General features: G+C 45.9%; 2 protein-coding genes across 3 annotated transcripts in view; both read left to right on the top strand.

Moving 5' to 3' along the window:
• Positions 1-1,798: 1,798 nt before the first annotated feature.
• On the top strand, positions 1,799-12,447 carry KLHL23 (kelch like family member 23). Of its 2 annotated transcripts, none has more exons than XM_081926328.1 (4): positions 1,799-2,177; positions 5,916-7,130; positions 8,065-8,217; positions 10,044-12,447. In XM_081926328.1, exons 2-4 carry the CDS (start codon positions 5,918-5,920, stop codon positions 10,388-10,390), a joined length of 1,713 nt encoding a protein of 570 aa, XP_081782454.1. In that variant the 5' UTR covers positions 1,799-2,177; positions 5,916-5,917; the 3' UTR covers positions 10,391-12,447. The 2 variants fall into 2 exon arrangements, with proteins under 2 accessions (XP_081782454.1, XP_081782455.1); XM_081926329.1 differs by lacking the exon at positions 1,799-2,177 and adding an exon at positions 2,385-2,512.
• A 1,405-nt stretch (positions 12,448-13,852) lies between these two features.
• Positions 13,853-17,985, top strand: part of SSB (small RNA binding exonuclease protection factor La) — a 22,309-nt gene continuing 18,176 nt past the window's right edge. The window contains exon 1 of the mRNA XM_081894796.1: positions 13,853-14,002. The gene's annotated coding sequence lies outside the window, so the exon portion shown is untranslated. The remainder of the gene's footprint in view (positions 14,003-17,985) is intronic.

The following is a 17,985-nucleotide window of genomic DNA, read 5'->3' as shown; positions in this document are numbered from 1 at the left end:
TTTGCTTTAATGTAAAATCTTGCTGCAGTGGAAATAAACAGAAGCAACCTACATTTGTATAAACAGATCTGAGATTACAGAGATACTCGAGATTTTTGCACTCTTGACAGTGAAAGAACAAAAATACAATGGCAGTAATCCCATTGAATCAACTAATAAAAATAACCTGTAATTGGTCTCAGTCAGCACTTCAAAACCCTTCTAAAATAACATTTCCACCTACTAAAAACTATGAAAATGTCAAGTTTTGCAGGGAAGGCGTTCCAAAGTTGTGCTGCCACAGAAAACGACTTGCTGTGAGTCATTGCCAAGCTGCTGCTAAGTTCTGGAAACATTAACCTATCCTTGCATGCTCCCTTTTTAGAAAAATTGCTCTGCTGTAGCACGCTACTTTCAGTGTAAACTCCTTACATGAGAAGGTGGTAGGAGAAGTGGACGTTTAGGTTCAGGATGTTATAGGAATTCTAAGGTCTCAAATATAGAATAAATGTTGATAATTGCACAAGGTAAACACACATACATACCGTAAGTATATAAGCCACATGTCTAAAATAGTACTGGTGAGCACCATAGCTGTCAAGCGTCCCTTATTTGGAGGGACAGTCCCTTATCCCAGCGCCATGTCCCGCTGCTGTCCCTTATTGATGGATGTCCCTTAAATTTCAAAGGAAGCAGCTCCTCTCCCTCCCTCCCTGCCAGGGAGGAGGGAGGCTCCAACTGTGTTGCTTGGCTGCCCTGCCCGCCCCCCTCCAGCCTCCTTTCACCAGCCTCGGCCCCTGGGAGCCCCTCCCTGCCGGGACTGGGGGGAGCCTTGGGCCCTTCCGCCGCCATCCTCCTCACGGCCGCCTAACCGAGCAACTCTGCCTGGGGCCTCCCCTCTGCCCGTCGCCCCTGTTCCCGATAGGCCGTACTGTGGCTGTGCCGCCGAAGGACCCGGCATGGCCTATGAATTGCTGAGGTGCCTTGAGAGGAGATCAAGGGCAACCATAGAGAAAGCAGTTCAGAGAGAGGAGGAAGAGGAGGAGGCGGAAGCGGAGGCGCGGGCAGGTTTTCCAAGGGCCACAAGGGAAGGACCGCAAGCACTTCTCCCATAGATTTGTAGTGGTAGACTAGCATAGATGGCCTGATCTGCGGGTTTACTTTGGGCGCTATTCCCCCCCCCCCCCTTCCTTCTGCCCCACCTGATGGAACTGAGAGCTGCAGATGGAGCAGGAGAGAAAAGATCCAGAACTGAAGCAGCATCTTCGTAGCTTGGACTTTGTTTTGCGCGAAAAGTGGTTGCTGCTTGTAGTTATTTAATTGCAGTGTTTCATCAGCTGGTGTCTTGAGCAGCAACCTCTGGAAGTGAAGGGCTAAAAACCGGCGCTGCTCTCCAAAATTATCTGGTCCCTTTTAACTTCGTATTTCAGCTGGTTGACTAAAATCCTTTCTTTTGGCTGCTGGTCCCTTATTTTCAAATCTGTAACTTGACAGCTATGGTGAGCACTCAGGGCTGATTTCCTTCAGAATGGAGAGGTTTGATCTTCTTGCAGTCCACGGGACTCTCAAGAGTCTCCTCCAACACCATCATTCAAAAGCCTGAGGCAGGAGCTATTAAAAGGGCCTCGTTGCCTTCGGCCTCCAGGGAGCAGCGAGTGGACACCACCTCGCGGGGAGGAGGGAGAGGCAGCCGAGGCACCAAAATAGGAGCTGCTGCTGCCGGTGCTTCTGCTGCCGCGGTGCAGGCCATCTGCTCGCGGACAGCTTGGCTAACAGCGCCTCTTCTTCCCAAAGATGGTCAAAGAACGGGTCGCGCGGCCAATACTTCTGACCCGCGCACACTCGCGGGGGAATTGCAACCGGTCGCCCGGGGGCGCAGCAGCAGCCGGCGCGCAGCGAGCCCATTTTTTTGCCGGTCCCCCTAGGTCAGAAGGCAGCAGCAAGAGGCGAACTGGCGGGGTCTCTCCTCCAGCAACCTCAATAATGACAGCCCCCCCCCCCGCCTCCATGCGCGCACAAGGGCCATCCTGAGGGGAGCGCGCGCTCCACGCGCAGCAGCCTGAGGCGATAGACGCGCGCGGCGAGGGGGCCGCCTTTTGTCTCGCGCTTTCCCCCTTAATTTCGGGAAGCGGGCGGGCGGGCGCGCGCCTCCACTCCTCCGCGCTCGCGCCGCCGCCGAGGTTGCGCGTGGAGAGCAGGTGGGTTTCCGCGCGGCGCTGTGTGTTTGTTTGCGTGGGGCGGGGTGTCTCTGTCACGATACACGCGCGCGAGAGAGAGGGGTGTCTGTTTGGGTCGCGCTCTCGGCCTTTGGGAAATGTCTGGAGAGGCAGGCGACCACCTTGGCTCTCCCCAAACCAAGCCCGTTTCCTATCGAAGGCAAGGCGAGGGCTTTTTCCCTCCCTACTAGTCTTCTTCCCGAGCGCGCAGAACGAAACGCGGCAGACGCGTGACTTCGAATTGGCTCCCTTTTGTCTCGCTGCCGGTGCAGGACAAACTGCTGGCTTTTGTCTGCAGGCGCCAGTTTCGGATTTAGGTACAGTATAAGCTAAACAAGCCCCCCCCCCGCACTCTTGGGGGGCCCCCAAAAAAATCACGAGTCTGTAAATTGTCCTTCTAAAGGAACTTTTGTTATTTCCAAATGCCAGTGTGTTTGCATTATTTTTGTTATGAATAAAAAATCATTTTAAGTTAGAGCTTAATTTTTTCAATATTAATATACTTCTTAATTGTGTTTCACTATTAATATACATAATAATAATAATAATAATAATAATAATAACAACAACAACAATAATAATAATTTATTATTTATACCCCGTCCATTTGGCTGGGTTTCCCCAGCTACTCTGGGTGGCTTCCAACCAAATATTAAAATACAGTAATACATCAAGCGTTAAAAGCTTCCCTAAACAGGGCTGCCTTCAGATGTCTTGATAAAATGATAAAAAATGATAAAAAATCATTTTAAATTAAAGCTTAATAATTATTTCACTATTAATATACTTAATAATAATAATAATAATAATAATTTATTATTTATACCCCGCCCATCTGGCTGGGCTTCCCCAGCCACTCTGGGCGGCTTCCAACCAAATATTAAAATACAGTAATACATCAAACATTAAAAGCTTCCCTAAACAGGGCTGCCTTCAGATGTCTTCTAAAAGTTTGGTAGTTGTTGTTCTCCTTGACATCTGGTGGGAGGGTGTTCCACAGGACGGGCGCCGCTACCAAGAAGGCCTTCTGCCTGGTTCCCTGTACCATAATTGTATTTTACTGTTAATATACTTCTTAACTGTATTTCAGTTCAACAATGATTTTGATAAAATGCATATTTTGTTATGTGCAAATGGCTTTGGATACTTCTTAGGTCCGTAAATTACCATATAGCATATATTCAACACAAAAAGCAGTGACAATTTGTTGTTGACAAAGGGCAGCTGGACATAGAAAGGGCCCTATTGCCTTCAGTAGCTTAGGGCCTCATCAAACCTAAATCTGGCCCTGGCAGGCACTGTGTTTTTGAACACGTGCATAACAGCAGGAGCCCAGACTTTCTTGCGCTCTCGTGTGCAGTGCTGCGTCCGGTGATCCTAAGGGAGAAGTTGCAATCCCACTTAATGGGGGAAGACGCCCCATTGAATCCAGTAGGTTACGCAGCTGCAAATAAAACGTTAGGAGGGTGCTGTAAAGTTGCATTGTACAAATGTGACACTAGATGGCGATAGCGAGCTATGGCAAATTCAATACTGTATTTGTTTTTCAAAACGTTTTAATTTTTTTTTTAAAGCTTCTAATAATTATTATTTATACCTCACCCATCTGGCTGGGACTCCCCAGCCACTCTGGATGGCTCCCAACAGGATATTTAAAACACCATCAAACATTAAAAATGTGCCTTCAGATGTCTTCTAAAAGTCTGACAGAATAAGAATAAATAAGAATTTTCACAACCTTTTTTATACGTGTCTCGATTCCACCTAGGACTTAGTTCCAAGTAAGCCTGTTTAATGTTGCGCTGTAAGTCCCATTACATTAAACGGGAGTCACTCCCTACTAGCCGTGCAATCCTACGACGCATGTCCACTCAGAAGTAAACCTCATTTTGTTGCATGGGTTTTACTCCCAGATAAGTGTGCTTAGGATTGCACTGATTCGTGTTTCATATGCTTTAAATAAAAATAAAAATTCAATGATTGGTCATTGAACCGAATACAAGTTTTTGGAAACTGTGAAGTCAAAATTTTATTTTATTTCTATTTTAACCATCCCATCTGGTGCCTGTTAATTGAGAGATGTATTGCTATATAAGTATGTTTGTTTATACAGTATATATTCTTTCTTTCAAGAGAAATAGAGCACTGTCTGGGATAATTTGATGCTGTTCCATTGTTAAACAAGATAGTTAGTGCCTGGGCAGGAGCCTGATGTATCCTATTTTGATATTTTCTTAATGTATATAAATTATTAAAAATAAAATAGTTTTAATCCAGACAGGTGGAGTTATGTGTTGAAATCCATGGGAGAGATGGGAGGGGGCAAGGTAAGGATAAGGAGCTTGTTTAGGATTCGGGAGAGTACAAAGAGTGATTTAACATGATTAATTATTTCAGCAGCATCATGCTTGCCAGAGCTGATGGGACCAGGGTGACTGGTTCTAGTACTTGCATATACAGTGGTACCTCGGGTTAAGAACTTAATTCGTTCTGGAGGTCCGTTCTTAACCTGAAACTGTTCTTAACCTGAGACACCACTTTAGCTAATGGGGCTTCCCGCTGCCGCCGCACAATTTCTGCTCTCAACCTGAAGCAAAGTTCTTAACCCGAGGTACTATTTCTGGGTTAGCAGAGTCTATAACCTGAAGCGTCTGTAACCCTAGGTACCACTGTACAACTTCCATTGAGTCAGGAGGGCCTTAAAATGATGTTTCAAGGGAAATACTTATTTTAAAGTTTCTTTTCCTCAAGTATATTCTGTCTGCAGTCTTATATCAGTAGTACAGTGGTACCTCTGGTTACGTACTTAATTCGTTCTTCAGGTCCATTCTTAACCTGAAACTGTTCTTAACCTGAAGCACCGCTTTAGCTAATGGGGCCTCCCGCTGCTGCTGCGCCACCGCCGCACGATTTCTGTTCTCATCCTGAAGCAAAGTTCTTAACCTGAGGTACTATTTCTGGGTTAGCGGAGTCTGTAACCTGAAGCGTATGTAACGTGAAGCATATGTAACCCGAGGTACCACTGTACACTATTTTAATCTTCAGGTGGGTATACACCTTTATCTAAAATATGGCAAGACATAGAGATGATGTCCACAAAATGCAATTTATACTGGAACTAGATAAAGAAGAAGATTATGAGGTCATTCTTCCATAAGTGTGCATTTACTTATTTACACCTCATTTACTTGTTACTTAACACTAGACTTAGCTCTTTGTATTTCACGCCTTATGGACTCTACCATATTGTGGGAGCCAGATCTGGATTTTCTTATACCTTCTCCTTTTTGGAGTACCTCTGGTATGAGAAAATCTGGATTGAAGTGTGGGAGGACAGTGATTTGGAGGAGATACAGGAAGCTTAATGTCTCCATTAAACAACAGTATGGATGAGCCCAGAATGAATACAGTGGTACCTCGGTTTGCAAACATCTCAGAAGTCAAACATTTTGAACACCGAAAACCTGGAAGTAAATGATTCCATTTTCGAATGCGCCTCACACGTCAAACGGCTTCTGCTACGTTTTCAATTTTCTCTTAAATTTGCAGACCGCCCTTTGCACCTTGGTTTTTGAATGTTTCGGAACTCGGACGGTCTTCCAGAACAGATTATGTTTGAAAACCGAGGTGCCACTGTATATTAATTCAGTGGGGCTTACTTCTGAGTAAGCAGGCTCTGCAATCTTCATTGCTTTACCATTTCTTGACATTTTATTTCAGTGATGGCACTGACTGAGCAGGAGGAATATACCTATATATACAGAGACAGCTCTCACCCGGTGGAGTTCTTGGATGCATTCAGAACATTCTACCTTGAAGGTGTATTCACTGATATTGCCCTTCAGTGTGCGTCAGGTGTGGTTTTCCATTGCCATAAAGCTGTGCTAGCTGCTTGCAGCAACTATTTCAAGGCCATGTTCACCTCTGACATGAAAGAGAAGACTAAGAACCAGGTCAAACTTTCTGGGCTCAGTCCCACAATACTGGAATCCCTGGTGATTTACGCTTACACATCAGAGATTCAAATAACAAAGAGAAATGTCCAAAGCCTGCTCCAAGCAGCAGACCTCCTTCAGTTTGCCTCTGTGAAAAATGCCTGTGAGCGGTTTCTGATACGGCACTTGGATGTCGACAACTGCCTCGGAATGCACTCCTTTGCAGAATACCACGTCTGCTCAGAGCTGGAGAAGGAATCTAGAAGGATAATGTTATCAAGATTCGATGAGGTGTGGGCGCAGGAAGAATTTTTGGAAATCGGCAGCGAGAAGCTCCAGTTTATTCTCTCCAGAAAGAACCTCGGCCTTTGGAAAGAGGGGGCAGCCGTGGAACCCATTGTTAAGTGGATAGCCTACGACGTGGAAAAGAGAACCGACTGCATTTATGATCTGCTGAGCTGCCTCGAAGCAGATTTAGATGAAATGTATCTGAGGTCAGCTTTAAGTTTGCACAAGAAAAGCCGGCTGAATGAAAACAAGATCCGCTCTCTAATACACAACGCGCTGCGCCCCAACCCAAAAGCAATTCCTACGAGGTCTACGGCTGTTATGTACGTTATTGGAGGTTACTACTGGCATCCTTTATCGGAGGTGCATGCATGGGATCCAGTCGCCAATGTCTGGATCCAGGGAGCTGACATGCCGGACCACGCGAGGGAAAGTTATGCAGTTGCTAGTCTGGGGCCCAACATTTATGTGACAGGCGGCTATAGAACAGACAATATAGAATCCCTGGATGTCATGTGGATATACAACTGTGAAGCCGATGAATGGGTTGAAGGCTGCCCGATGCTTCATGCAAGGTACTACCACTGCGCAGTTACCTTGAGCGGCTGCATCTACGCTTTAGGGGGTTACAGAAAAGGGGCTCCAGCTGAAGAAGCAGAATTCTATGACCCTTTAAAAAAGAGATGGGTCCCTATTGCAAACATGATTAAAGGTAAGTGGAATCCTGCATGCTTATTCGTATTTTCGCATGTGTCTTTTAAAAAATCAATGAATATTTTTCCCCTCTCCCCTAGGATACACAATTTATTTTTTTGTTCAAGCTTTTAAAAGACAGCCTGATCAGCCTTCTGCCCATGAAAAGAAATGTGTGAGATGCAATTGCTTGAGTGAAGAAACATTGTCAGTTGCCTTTTTCACTTAGAATTTATGTTTGGCTATTACAACGGAATTTCTGCTCCAACGCAATCTTACAATAAGTTTGTTCTGGTATAAGTTTTTGGGTGCATGCACACTTCTTCAGATACGTGCATGCACACGAAAGCTTATACCAGAACAAACTTAGTTGGTCTATAAGGTGCTACTGGACATTTTAAAAATTTTATTATTTTTATTTCTACTGCTTCAGACCAACATGGCTACCTACCTGAATGTACAATCTATCACTGTAGCTTAAACTTCAAGTGCATTCATTGTGCTTATTAGCTGTTCATAACTCGTTATCAGGGGCACATTTCTCTTAATGTTTTGGATATTATTGTCTTCTGTTAAATCATTTGAAGTTCTTGTGTTGCCTTCCTCAACAAATTTCAAATGAAAATATACAAACTTGTGCATTCTCACTTATAAGCTTGATCAGCAGAATATATTGCCATACCTACCTTGTTTCTTCTTAAGCACTGTGACCAAATGCACATATATAAAATTATTGGAAAAACTTCTTAGATAAACCAGAAAATGCCTTTAGTGTATTGTACAATTTATTATGAAATCATTTTAAATCTTGATTTTATAGTTCTGTATTTCTATACCATTATACCATTGCTTATATATTGTACCATTATTTATATATTAGTTGTATTACTAACTTGATGGTGAATGTTACTCAGTTTTAAAGCTTTTTAACAATTTCAGTTTTTATTAATTAGGGGTTGGGAATGCCACAGCCTGTGTCTTGAATGAAGTTATCTATGTCACTGGAGGTCACTACGGTTATCGGGGAAGCTGCACTTACGACAAAGTTCAAAGTTACCACTCTAATATTAATGAATGGAATGTCATCACCACCAGTCCGTATCCAGGTAAGCTTTACTTCCGCTCGGTGGTTTGAATAATTGCCTTCCAAAAGCAGCAATTTGCCTGTTTTTCTTCCAAGAAAAGAAATATCTGCAGCTGCTCTGCTGGTTTGCACCCACACGTTAACATTCAAAAGCTCACAGCCAGCTAGCAATACTAGGGTATTAACAGGCATTGTTGAGTAACCCACTTCCTTGCAGGGAGCCAACTGCTGACTCACAGAACCTGTTGCTCCCCCTTCCTTTGCTGTTTCTGCCTGTTCAGTTTTCCCCCAGTGCTTTTGTATTATGGCCCCCACACTCTGCTCCTGCTGTACTTCTACCATTTAGGGATTGTAGATTTGGAAGGTGTGGGAATGTTCAGGGAGGCAGGAGAGGATATATTGTTTATTAATAATATCCTTCCTAACTTGCGCTAGCAAGATCTATAATTTAGCAGAGTTTTAACATTCTCCTTTAAACGCACAGCGGGTAGCTGGTTGCAACCATAGGTTTCTGGTAAGATCCCTTCCTTCTCCATCTTCCTTTTGTTGCGTGAGCTGCCCAGACTGTCAGTCTGCAGTCACTGGGGTGAACCCCCCATATGGGGTACATCCACATGTATATATACCTTTGTAACTAGGTCTGCCTTCAGGGATCCAACTGTGAACTGTTGATGTGAATAAACTACTTTTATATATCTTAAAGAAGATTGTGGCGTGTTTATTCTTTTAAGAGGGAAATAAGGGCTCTTACCAGGAATCCATACAGTGGTACCTCTGGTTACGTACTTAATTTGTTCCGGAGGTCCATTCTTAACCTGAAACTGTTCTTAATTTGAAGCACCACTTTAGCTAATGGGGCCTCCCACTCAATGGCGTAGCGTGGGTTGTCAGCACCCGGGGCAAGGCAAGTAATTTGCGCCCCCTAACCCGTGGATTTGCGCCCCCTAACCCTAACCCCCAGATGTTGCACCCGGTGCAGCCGGCCCCCCCTGCTCCCCCCACGCTAAGCCACTGCTCCCGCTGCTGCCGCACTGCCACTGCGCGATTTCTGTTCTCATCCTGAAGCAAAGTTCCTAACCCGAGGTACTATTTCTGGGTTAGCGGAGTCTGTAACCTGAAGCATATGTAATCTGAAGCATATGCAATCCGAGGTACCACTGTACTGAGAAGCTTAAACAAGCCTGCAACCAGCTACCCGAAGTGCGTTTAAAGGGGAATGTTAAAACTCTGCTAAATTATAGAACTTGCTAGGGCAAGTTAAGGTAAAGGTAAAGGGACCCCTGACCATTAGGTCCAGTCGTGGCCGACTCTGGGGTTGTGGCGCTCATCTCGCTTTATTTGCCGAGAGAGCCGGCGTACAGCTTCCAGGTCATGTGGCCAGCATGACTAAGCCGCTTCTGGCGAAACAGAGCAGCGCACGGAAACGCCATTTATTTTCCAGCCAGAGTGGTATCTATTTATCTACTTGCACTTTGAGGTGCTTTCAAACTGCTAGGTTGGCAGGAGCAGGGACTGAGCAACGGGAGCTCACCCCGTCGCGGGGATTCGAACCGCCGACCTTCTGATCGGCAAGTCCTAGGCTCTGTGGTTTAACCCACAGCGCCACCCACGTCCCTTCAGCGCAAGTTAGGAAGGATATTAATAAACAATATATCCTCTCCTGCCTCCCTGAACATTCCCACAGAATGCATACAGTATGCAGCTGTTCCATACGGGAATAGAACCTGCAACCTTGGCATTATCGGTGCCACGCTCTAACCAACTGAGCAATCCTGCTGCCTGCCCTTTTTCTTCCTTTTCTTCAAATGCTTATTCAGTGTTTTCCGGCACTCTCTGTTTCACCTTTAGAATATGGGCTGTGTTCCATTGCACTGGAGAACAAGCTCTATCTTGTGGGTGGACAATCGACGGTGACGGATTGCTATGACCCAGAGCAGAATGTGTGGAAACAGAAGGCTGATATGATAGAAAGAAGGATGGAGTGCGGCGCTGTCGTCATGAATGGATGCATCTATGTGACGGGAGGCTATTCCTCTTCCAAAGGGTCGTATTTGCAGAACATTGAGAAGTACGATCCTGAATGCGATACATGGGAAATTGTGGGGAATCTCCCCAGTTCTATGCGTTCGCATGGCTGTGTCTGCCTGTACAGTGTGCTAGAGGCTGAAAATGCCACTTATGGGACAAGGAACTAATAATATAAGGAAGCCCAAAACTAGAGGAAGGTGACCCACCGCCTAATGATGGGACTTAGCCTATGGTATTCAGTCACTATGGAACACTACTCCGTTTGGCTTTTATTGACACTAAGCCTAGTGCATCAACTCCAGTTAAGCTCCAATATTTTTGAAAGAAGGGCTACCACTTCTTTTGTTACTACTGTTCTCTGCCCTACAAGCAATGTGAATGTTTGGTTGCTGCCAGAGTCAGATCTGATTAACTGTTGGGGGGGTTAGGGCAGGCATAGGCCATCCCCGGCCCTCCAGGTGTTTGAGACTACAATTCCCATCATCCCTAGCTAACAGTGGTCAGGGATGATGGGAATTGTAGTCCCAAACATCTGGAGGGCCGGAGTTTGCCTATGCCTGGCTTAGGGTTTTATATTTCTAAAGGGAGGACAAACATTGGTTGTGTGTGTATGAACCAAGTTATTTTTTGCACCAAATGAGGTCTTAAAGCCCATGTTAAACAGGGATGAGGAGGAGCCTTTAACCTTCCATATATTGCTAAACTCCAAGTCTCATCAGCATGACTGATGGTCATAGATGATAGGTGCTGCAGCCCAAGGCATCTGGGAGAGGTTCTCCATTTCTGGTATAACATCTCCATTTTATCTCAGGACCATAGCAAACTGCAGACTTGGGATTCTCATAATAACCAGCACAATCCCCCCTTTTTTCCCCGCTCTGCCCTTGACATTTGGAAAGTTGTTTGGCTTTACGTACAAGCTCTGTAAGGGTTAGGGTGAACTCAGCAGGTTGGTCAGTATTTTGTGATATTTTTAATCGGCCCTAAAATATTTAGTGTGCTACTGCTGCTTTTGGATTTTTGTCCGAGAGACAGACACCACTGACTACAATTTATGTCTAATCAATAGGTGGCATCTACGCTACAGGTTGACCTCCTTTATTAATTTTATGCTACTACTGTGTTGCCGTTGTGTATGAACGGTACAATAGCTATCAAAATAAAATATAGGTGGGGTGTGTGGAAATGAGCAAAACTCCCTAATTTTAGGGTCATACGAGGTTAGGCAGTGGTACTTTTTTGGATCTGACTGGGCAGAAGACCTCGCTTTCTGTACATTACCTAACTCGCTACCCTAAAATTTGAACAATGTGCTTTTCAAATGCATTTTGGACTAGAAATGTTTCGTTTATCTTTCATAGTTGTAAAACTACTTTTGCATATCGCGTTTGTGTTTCAGAATGACGATCTAAAAATGACTTTTTGAAAATGTAAACAATTGAATTTGTGGTCTAGGCCACTGACGATAACCAGCTGCTTATAAAACGTTGCTGCCTTTTCTTTATTTGGCTTACATAGCACCAAATGCTAAGCCAAACTATGCCTTACCATGAACAAGCAAGTGTGCAACTAGGAAGTCATGGCCACTTCACTCCTACCCTGGTCCTGCAGCTACCATGCTACAGACACCTATACCATGGTTTGACTTAGCATTCCATGTAAACCTGAGTTCATGGTTTGTCTTCCCTGATAAGTCAAGCACAAACCTTGGGGACAGCTCATTGCGGAGCTTTGAGGAAGACAAAGCATGTGCCCAGGTTGGCACATAATGTTAATGGCTTGGTTCCTGGAAGCATGGCAACCACAGGAATGGAGAGGGTGAGGAGCAAAGCACTCACAAGAATTTTAAGAATTACTAACTATTTGGATTTTAGTTCAAAAGTACCAGCACTGTAATATCACTTCAGTACTTTTCTTATTTCCAAAAAAGTTGCTTCACCAGCACAATGATAGCAAAATACTAAGAAAAGTAGCCCACCTGTAACGGTTTCAGGATGACAATGCAGGAGACATCAGCATAAATGTTTACAAACTGCGAGTGCCACTGTTCCAGTCACGACTTCAGAGTTATTACTATACCTGGAACATTATTATTTATGGAAGCGGAAAAGGATTAGAATGTAGAGCTTCCAGGTTCTCGTTACAATTGTATTTATTGTTGTTGTTGTTTATATTTAATTTATATTTAATTCACATTTAGTATGTTGTGCATTTGATAAATATTTGTAAAGTGTGGTTTACTTTCAGAAGTAAACAAAAGGCTGCACTGTTTTCTAAATTATAAGGAATACACTACTTGAAACCCTTTTTCAAGATGTGCTCATTACCTTTGGGGGAAAAATAAAAGACTAATCTAATACCTTATCCCACTGAAAACACAGGCAACCCCCAACTTGTGCAGGGCTTGCATTCTGGGACATCGCTCGCTTCCATGAAATCATGTGCAATTGAAAAAGCCTGCAAACACCCCATTATTCCACCCCTATTCATCCTGGGGCACTTCAGGGTTTGGTGATGTGTGCATGTGAATGATTGTTCACATACAGTATTAGGTAAAGGTAAAGGGACCCCTGACCATTAGGTCCGGTCATGCCCGACTCTGGGGTTGCGGTGCTCATCTCACTTTATTGGCCGAGGGAGCTTCCGCGTGTGGCTAAGCCGCTTCTGGCGAACCAGAGCAGCGCGCGGAAACGCCGTTTACCTTCCCGCTGGAGCGGTACCTATTTATCTACTTGCACTTTGACGTGCTTTCGAAATGCTAGGTGGGCAGGAGCTGGGACCGAGCAACGGGAGCTCACCCCGTTATGGGGATTCGAACTGACGACCTTCTGATCGGCAAGCTCTAGGCTCTGTGGTTTAACCCACAGTGCCACCCGCGTCCCACATACAGTATTGGTAGTGCCTAAAATGGGAGTTGCCTCTAGTACATCTGGAAATGTGTTTAGGACCAAGAGGGAAGAATACCGTTTCCTTGAAGTAACCTCAGCCATTTTTTCTCAACCATGCGAACAGACTTTCAAGAAGCGATCAAATAAATAATTATATCATTGGCTACAGTCTGGGTGGGGTGTGGTGGGGTATACTTACGCAATACATCAATAGTACGCCATCGTGCCTTTTGTACGTTTAGGTCCCATGCATTAGAAATATACCCCATTTCTCAGTGAATGTGTTATCTGACTATAGTTACATACATTAATTTAATCACAAACAGGTGGGTGCTGCAGCTTATTATCAATCAATAATCAGAGATGTGTACTTCATACATGCTCAGAGAGGTGCTCTATTTACTTTTTTATTGATTACCTAGCTTCCAATGCGGGCTGCCAGGCTGTCGTCACTTCCAGCTTTAACAAAATCGATAGTTTAGCTATGCTAAAAAAAACAAACGAGGCTGGCTTTACCCTGAATATTTTTTACTGCCAGAAATTTCTTCCTGGTGTTTAGCCATAGAATCGCACGCAAGACGATCATATTAGGAGCTGCACGGTGCGCGCCCGCTTCCTCTTCCTTTGCCGGTGGAGGCAGAGATCTTCGCAAACCGTCCTGACAACCCGCTGCTCGCTGGGCACCTTCCGAGGATCCGGATTCAGGAGGCGGGCGCCGCGGAAGCCCAGCCCTCGTGGGCTGGGCCGGGGAAAGGGGTGCGGCCAGCGTCGCACAGGCTGCTGGGCTGGCCGGCGAGAGGAGGACGGGAGCGCGTAAAGGCGCACGGAGAAGCGGCGCCGGCGGCCTACGCGATCTAGTCCTCTAGAGGCCGGGGTTTGCTTTGGGCGAAGGTTGGTTCGTTTCCGCGGGCGCGTAATCCTGGCTCCGGGGCTTTTGGGGAGCGCCTGCCTTGCGCGCGGCTGCTCGGAGCTCGTTCCAGGCTTGCGTGGAAGTCCCCACGTGCGTCCCGGGTGGGCTCCCCGGGTGGGATTTCGGGCTTCGCCGCACCGGGTGGGCAGGTGGGTGGGGAGCGAGGAGGGTCGGCTTGCTTGCGCGCCTCCGCCGGCGACGGGTTCCCACGACGAGGCCTGCTCTTTTCTGGGGGAAGGAGCTGAGCTACAAACAGGGCCCGTGTGCGCGCAGCAGAAGGAAATGCTGGAGGTTCAAAGCCCAGGAGAGTTGAGATTTCTTTCCCCCGGGCGCTTGCTCGCTGTAACGCTCTCCAGACGTTACCTACACTTGTAGGTCAAACCCCGGAATGTGGTGATCGTGGGGTTTCTTTGGGGAGCACGGATGGGGGGAGTAATCCGTCTCTTTCCCCGCTTTAAGGCTTCCCACCCGTGTTTTTTCTTGGCTTTGCTTTTAACGCACGCGAAGGAGGAGCGGGGAACTTCTCGGAACACGCAGGCGACGTGTTCAAGAGAGAAACTTGCATTTTAAACACCCAGGGAGCTTTTTCCTATTGGAGGTGGCCGGCAAGGAAGAGCACCACGCTGCGCTCTTGTGCGCGCAGGTTTGGACCACGTGGAGGATGGTTTGATTGGCAGCTGGGAGTCCTTTGCTGCAAATGCTCACGGAGGAGTGGCAAAGGCTCGACTTTCCGATCCTTCGGGTTTTTGTTTTGCTTCCCTTTCTCACCTGAGTAATACACAAGAGAAGAGTTCTCTGGTTTTTTTGTAGTATCTCATTTGGTAAAAGTGAGCTCAGGCTGATATCAGCCATGCGGCGTGACTTCTTGGAACCGGTGGCCGGTATCTAGAACTAGTGGCGCTCTTTAATCTCTTAGTGTTTCTCAAACTTGGATATCCAGCTGTTGTTGGACTACAACTCCCATCATCCCTAGCTAGCAGGACCAAGTGGTCAGGGATGATGGGAGTTGTAGTCCAACAACCGCTGGGACCCCAGTTTTAAGGTAAGGGTCCAGCAGCACAGGCTGTTTAGTAGGGCTGGGCAATAAATTGCCATACCATTGAGTACCGATATTGAAATAACATTGTGATAAATGTTTGAACATGGCAATATAGCTAGAACAAAAGGTGGACATTTAACAGCTTCCCAGGGGGTAGCTCTGCTGAACAGAATACTTTGCAGATAATTTGCAGGCATGGTGTCTTCAGCTATGTTTGCCCTCTCCTTCATCCCTCCTGACTGCTAAGAAATCATCTTTCCGCTTAAAGTTAAAGGGACCCCTGACCATTACATCCAGTCGTGACCGACTCTGGGGTTGCGGCGCTCATCTCGCTTTATTGGCCGAGGGAGCCGGTGTACAGCTTCCGGGTCATGTGGCCAGCATGACTAAGCCTCTTCTGGCGAACCAGAGCAGCGCACGGAAACGCCGTTTACCTTCCCGCCGGATGGGTACCTATCTATCTACTTGCACTTGACATGCTTTCGAACTGCTAGGTTGGCAGGAGCAGGGACCGAGGAACGGGAGCTCACCCCGTCGCAGGGATTCGACCGCCAACCTTCTGATTGGCAAGTCTTAGGCTTACATAGTGTGCCACTTAGAGCACAGCTAATTATTCAGAGCCTGCTTACGATACAGGAGGGACCCCCCCCCCCCCAGCTAGGCAAAGAGGCAAAGTAAACAAAGAACTGGAAAACATTTCTTCCCTCACCCCTGAAAAAAAGAGAGGGAAGAGTTTTTTATTTTCATTTTCTGGTTGTGTTTATGTTGTTGGTTCTCCCTAAATAGCTTTCCTCCATATCAGAAAGGAAGGGGTTGTTGTTGTTTAAAGGAGACTATCTTTTTGCTTACTTACCCTCCATCCCTTTGATTAAAAATGGAGAGATTGGTGGGAGGGGCAGTTTTGGGGGGTGGGGTGGAGGGGAGAAGATTTAGCTGGCTGCCTAAATGCTGAAATGGGAGGTTGGGTACCATGTGAGAATGATGGGGAGGGTATAGAGACTAATACAAATTATCAGAAACAGGAACAGAGTTTTTTTAACAAGCCAATCTTACTGATCAGTGACTACAGTATCATAGGAGCAGTGGCCCACAGCATATTTTGTACAGTGTTTGTATTTCCTTACATGTAAGATTGGCTTGTTAAGAAATTGAACTGCATCCTCATATTAATTCTTACAAGCCTGGCTGATGAAGAATTGATCAAGATTGGCAGATGAAGCATTGAACGAAACAGATTGGTTATCCAGAAACTCTGTTCCGGCGATATTTGGTAACAGATTATGTACATAGCAAACTTTTGAATTATTCTGCGGCGACTGGTGAAGAAGATTTAGAGACTTCGGCTGTAATTTCTGATCATTTGTATTAGTCTATAAATAGTGTTTAGTGCCACTGTTATTGGCCCTCGTGTTGTGTTATATTGTTCAGAGCGTTCAAAATTGACCAGGCGTATTTTGCACTGAGCTATTGCGGTTCGAATCCCCGCGACGGGGTGAGCTCCCGTTGCTCGGTCCCTGCTCCTGCCAACCTAGCAGTTCAAAAGCACGTCAAAATGCAAGTAGATAAATAGGTACCGCCCCAGCGGGAAGGTAAACGGCGTTTCCATGCGCTGCTCTGGTTCGCCATGACCCAGAAGCTGTACGCCGGCTCCCTCGGCCAATAAAGCGAGATGAGCGCCGCAACCCCAGAGTCGGTCACGACTGGACCTAATGGTCAGGGGTCCCTTTACCTATTGGCCACTTGCGCCCAAGTGAAGGTGCCTGGGCACCAGGATGGCATCTGATATCACCTGGAGGTGCACATCTTGGGATCGTTGGATCTTGACTGTTTTCACACACTAATACTGTGGTACCTCAGGTTGCAGACTCCGCTAACCCAGAAATAGTGCTTCAGGTTAAGAACTTTGCTTCAGGATGAGAACAGAAATTGGGCTCGGGCGGTGCAGCAGCAGCAGGAGGCCCCATTAGCTAAAGTGGTGCTTCAGGTTAAGAACGGACCTCCGGAATGAATTAAGTATTTAACCCGAGGTACCACTGTACCCACAATCCTATAGAACTCGGCCATATCTTATCTGCACAATTTCAGGAACCGAAATGCTTTCAGTGCGCAGCCTTAACAAGAGCAGTGAACAACGCTGTAGTTAATTGTTGCAGCTTGTCTTCGCTTACCATACTTTTCCGTGTATAAGACGCCCCCATGTATAAGACGCCCCCTATTTTGGGGGGCTCAAATTTAAGAAAATGGGGGGAGATGTTGAGTTTTATTTTTGCGAAGGATTGCTCAGAGTTGTGGAGCTTTTTTGGGGTGGGGGATTACCTTGGGTTGTTCAGCTTTTTAAAGGGGAGGTTGCCGAAAATTGCTTACCTGCACGCGTAGCAAAATCCGACTCTCGTCTGTCCCCTTGCCAGCAGAAGCTGACAGTAGCCCGCCCAATTGGCGCAGCATCAGCCAGTCAACACCACTCATTGATGCAGCAACCAATAACACCCACAATAGCTGGTGACAGCCGCGGCAGCAACCAATCAAATGTCCACCTTATGCACTACCCAGGTATAAGACGAACCCCATTTTTTAGCATGATTTTTACATAATAGAACTTAGTCTTATACACGGAAAAGTATGGTACCTCACCCCGCTGCCTTTCTCATAGTTGTGAAGGATGTTCTCATGTTATGAATGATCTGTGTCACCATTAAGAAAAAGAAGTCAGGATATATGTGGAGTGTCCCTTGATAAAGTGACTTTTCTTCTTTTAAGTTCTCAAATTTCTTAACCCAGCTCAAGCTTCTCAGCAGAACTTGCCAGGTGTTTTAACTGATAATCAGTCACAACCTGTCCATCCTTCGAAAATAATAATTTAGAGTTGCCTTGCCCCAAAATGGCAACTAGACATTCTGTTTCGGTGACTAATCTTGCTTTAAGGAG

Source organism: Podarcis melisellensis (assembly GCF_964234715.1).
Source record: "Podarcis melisellensis genome assembly, chromosome: 1".
Taxonomy (NCBI): domain Eukaryota; kingdom Metazoa; phylum Chordata; class Lepidosauria; order Squamata; family Lacertidae; genus Podarcis; species Podarcis melisellensis.
The sequence above is the reverse complement of the archived record's forward strand: the minus strand, read 5'-3'. Positions and strand labels throughout refer to the sequence as shown.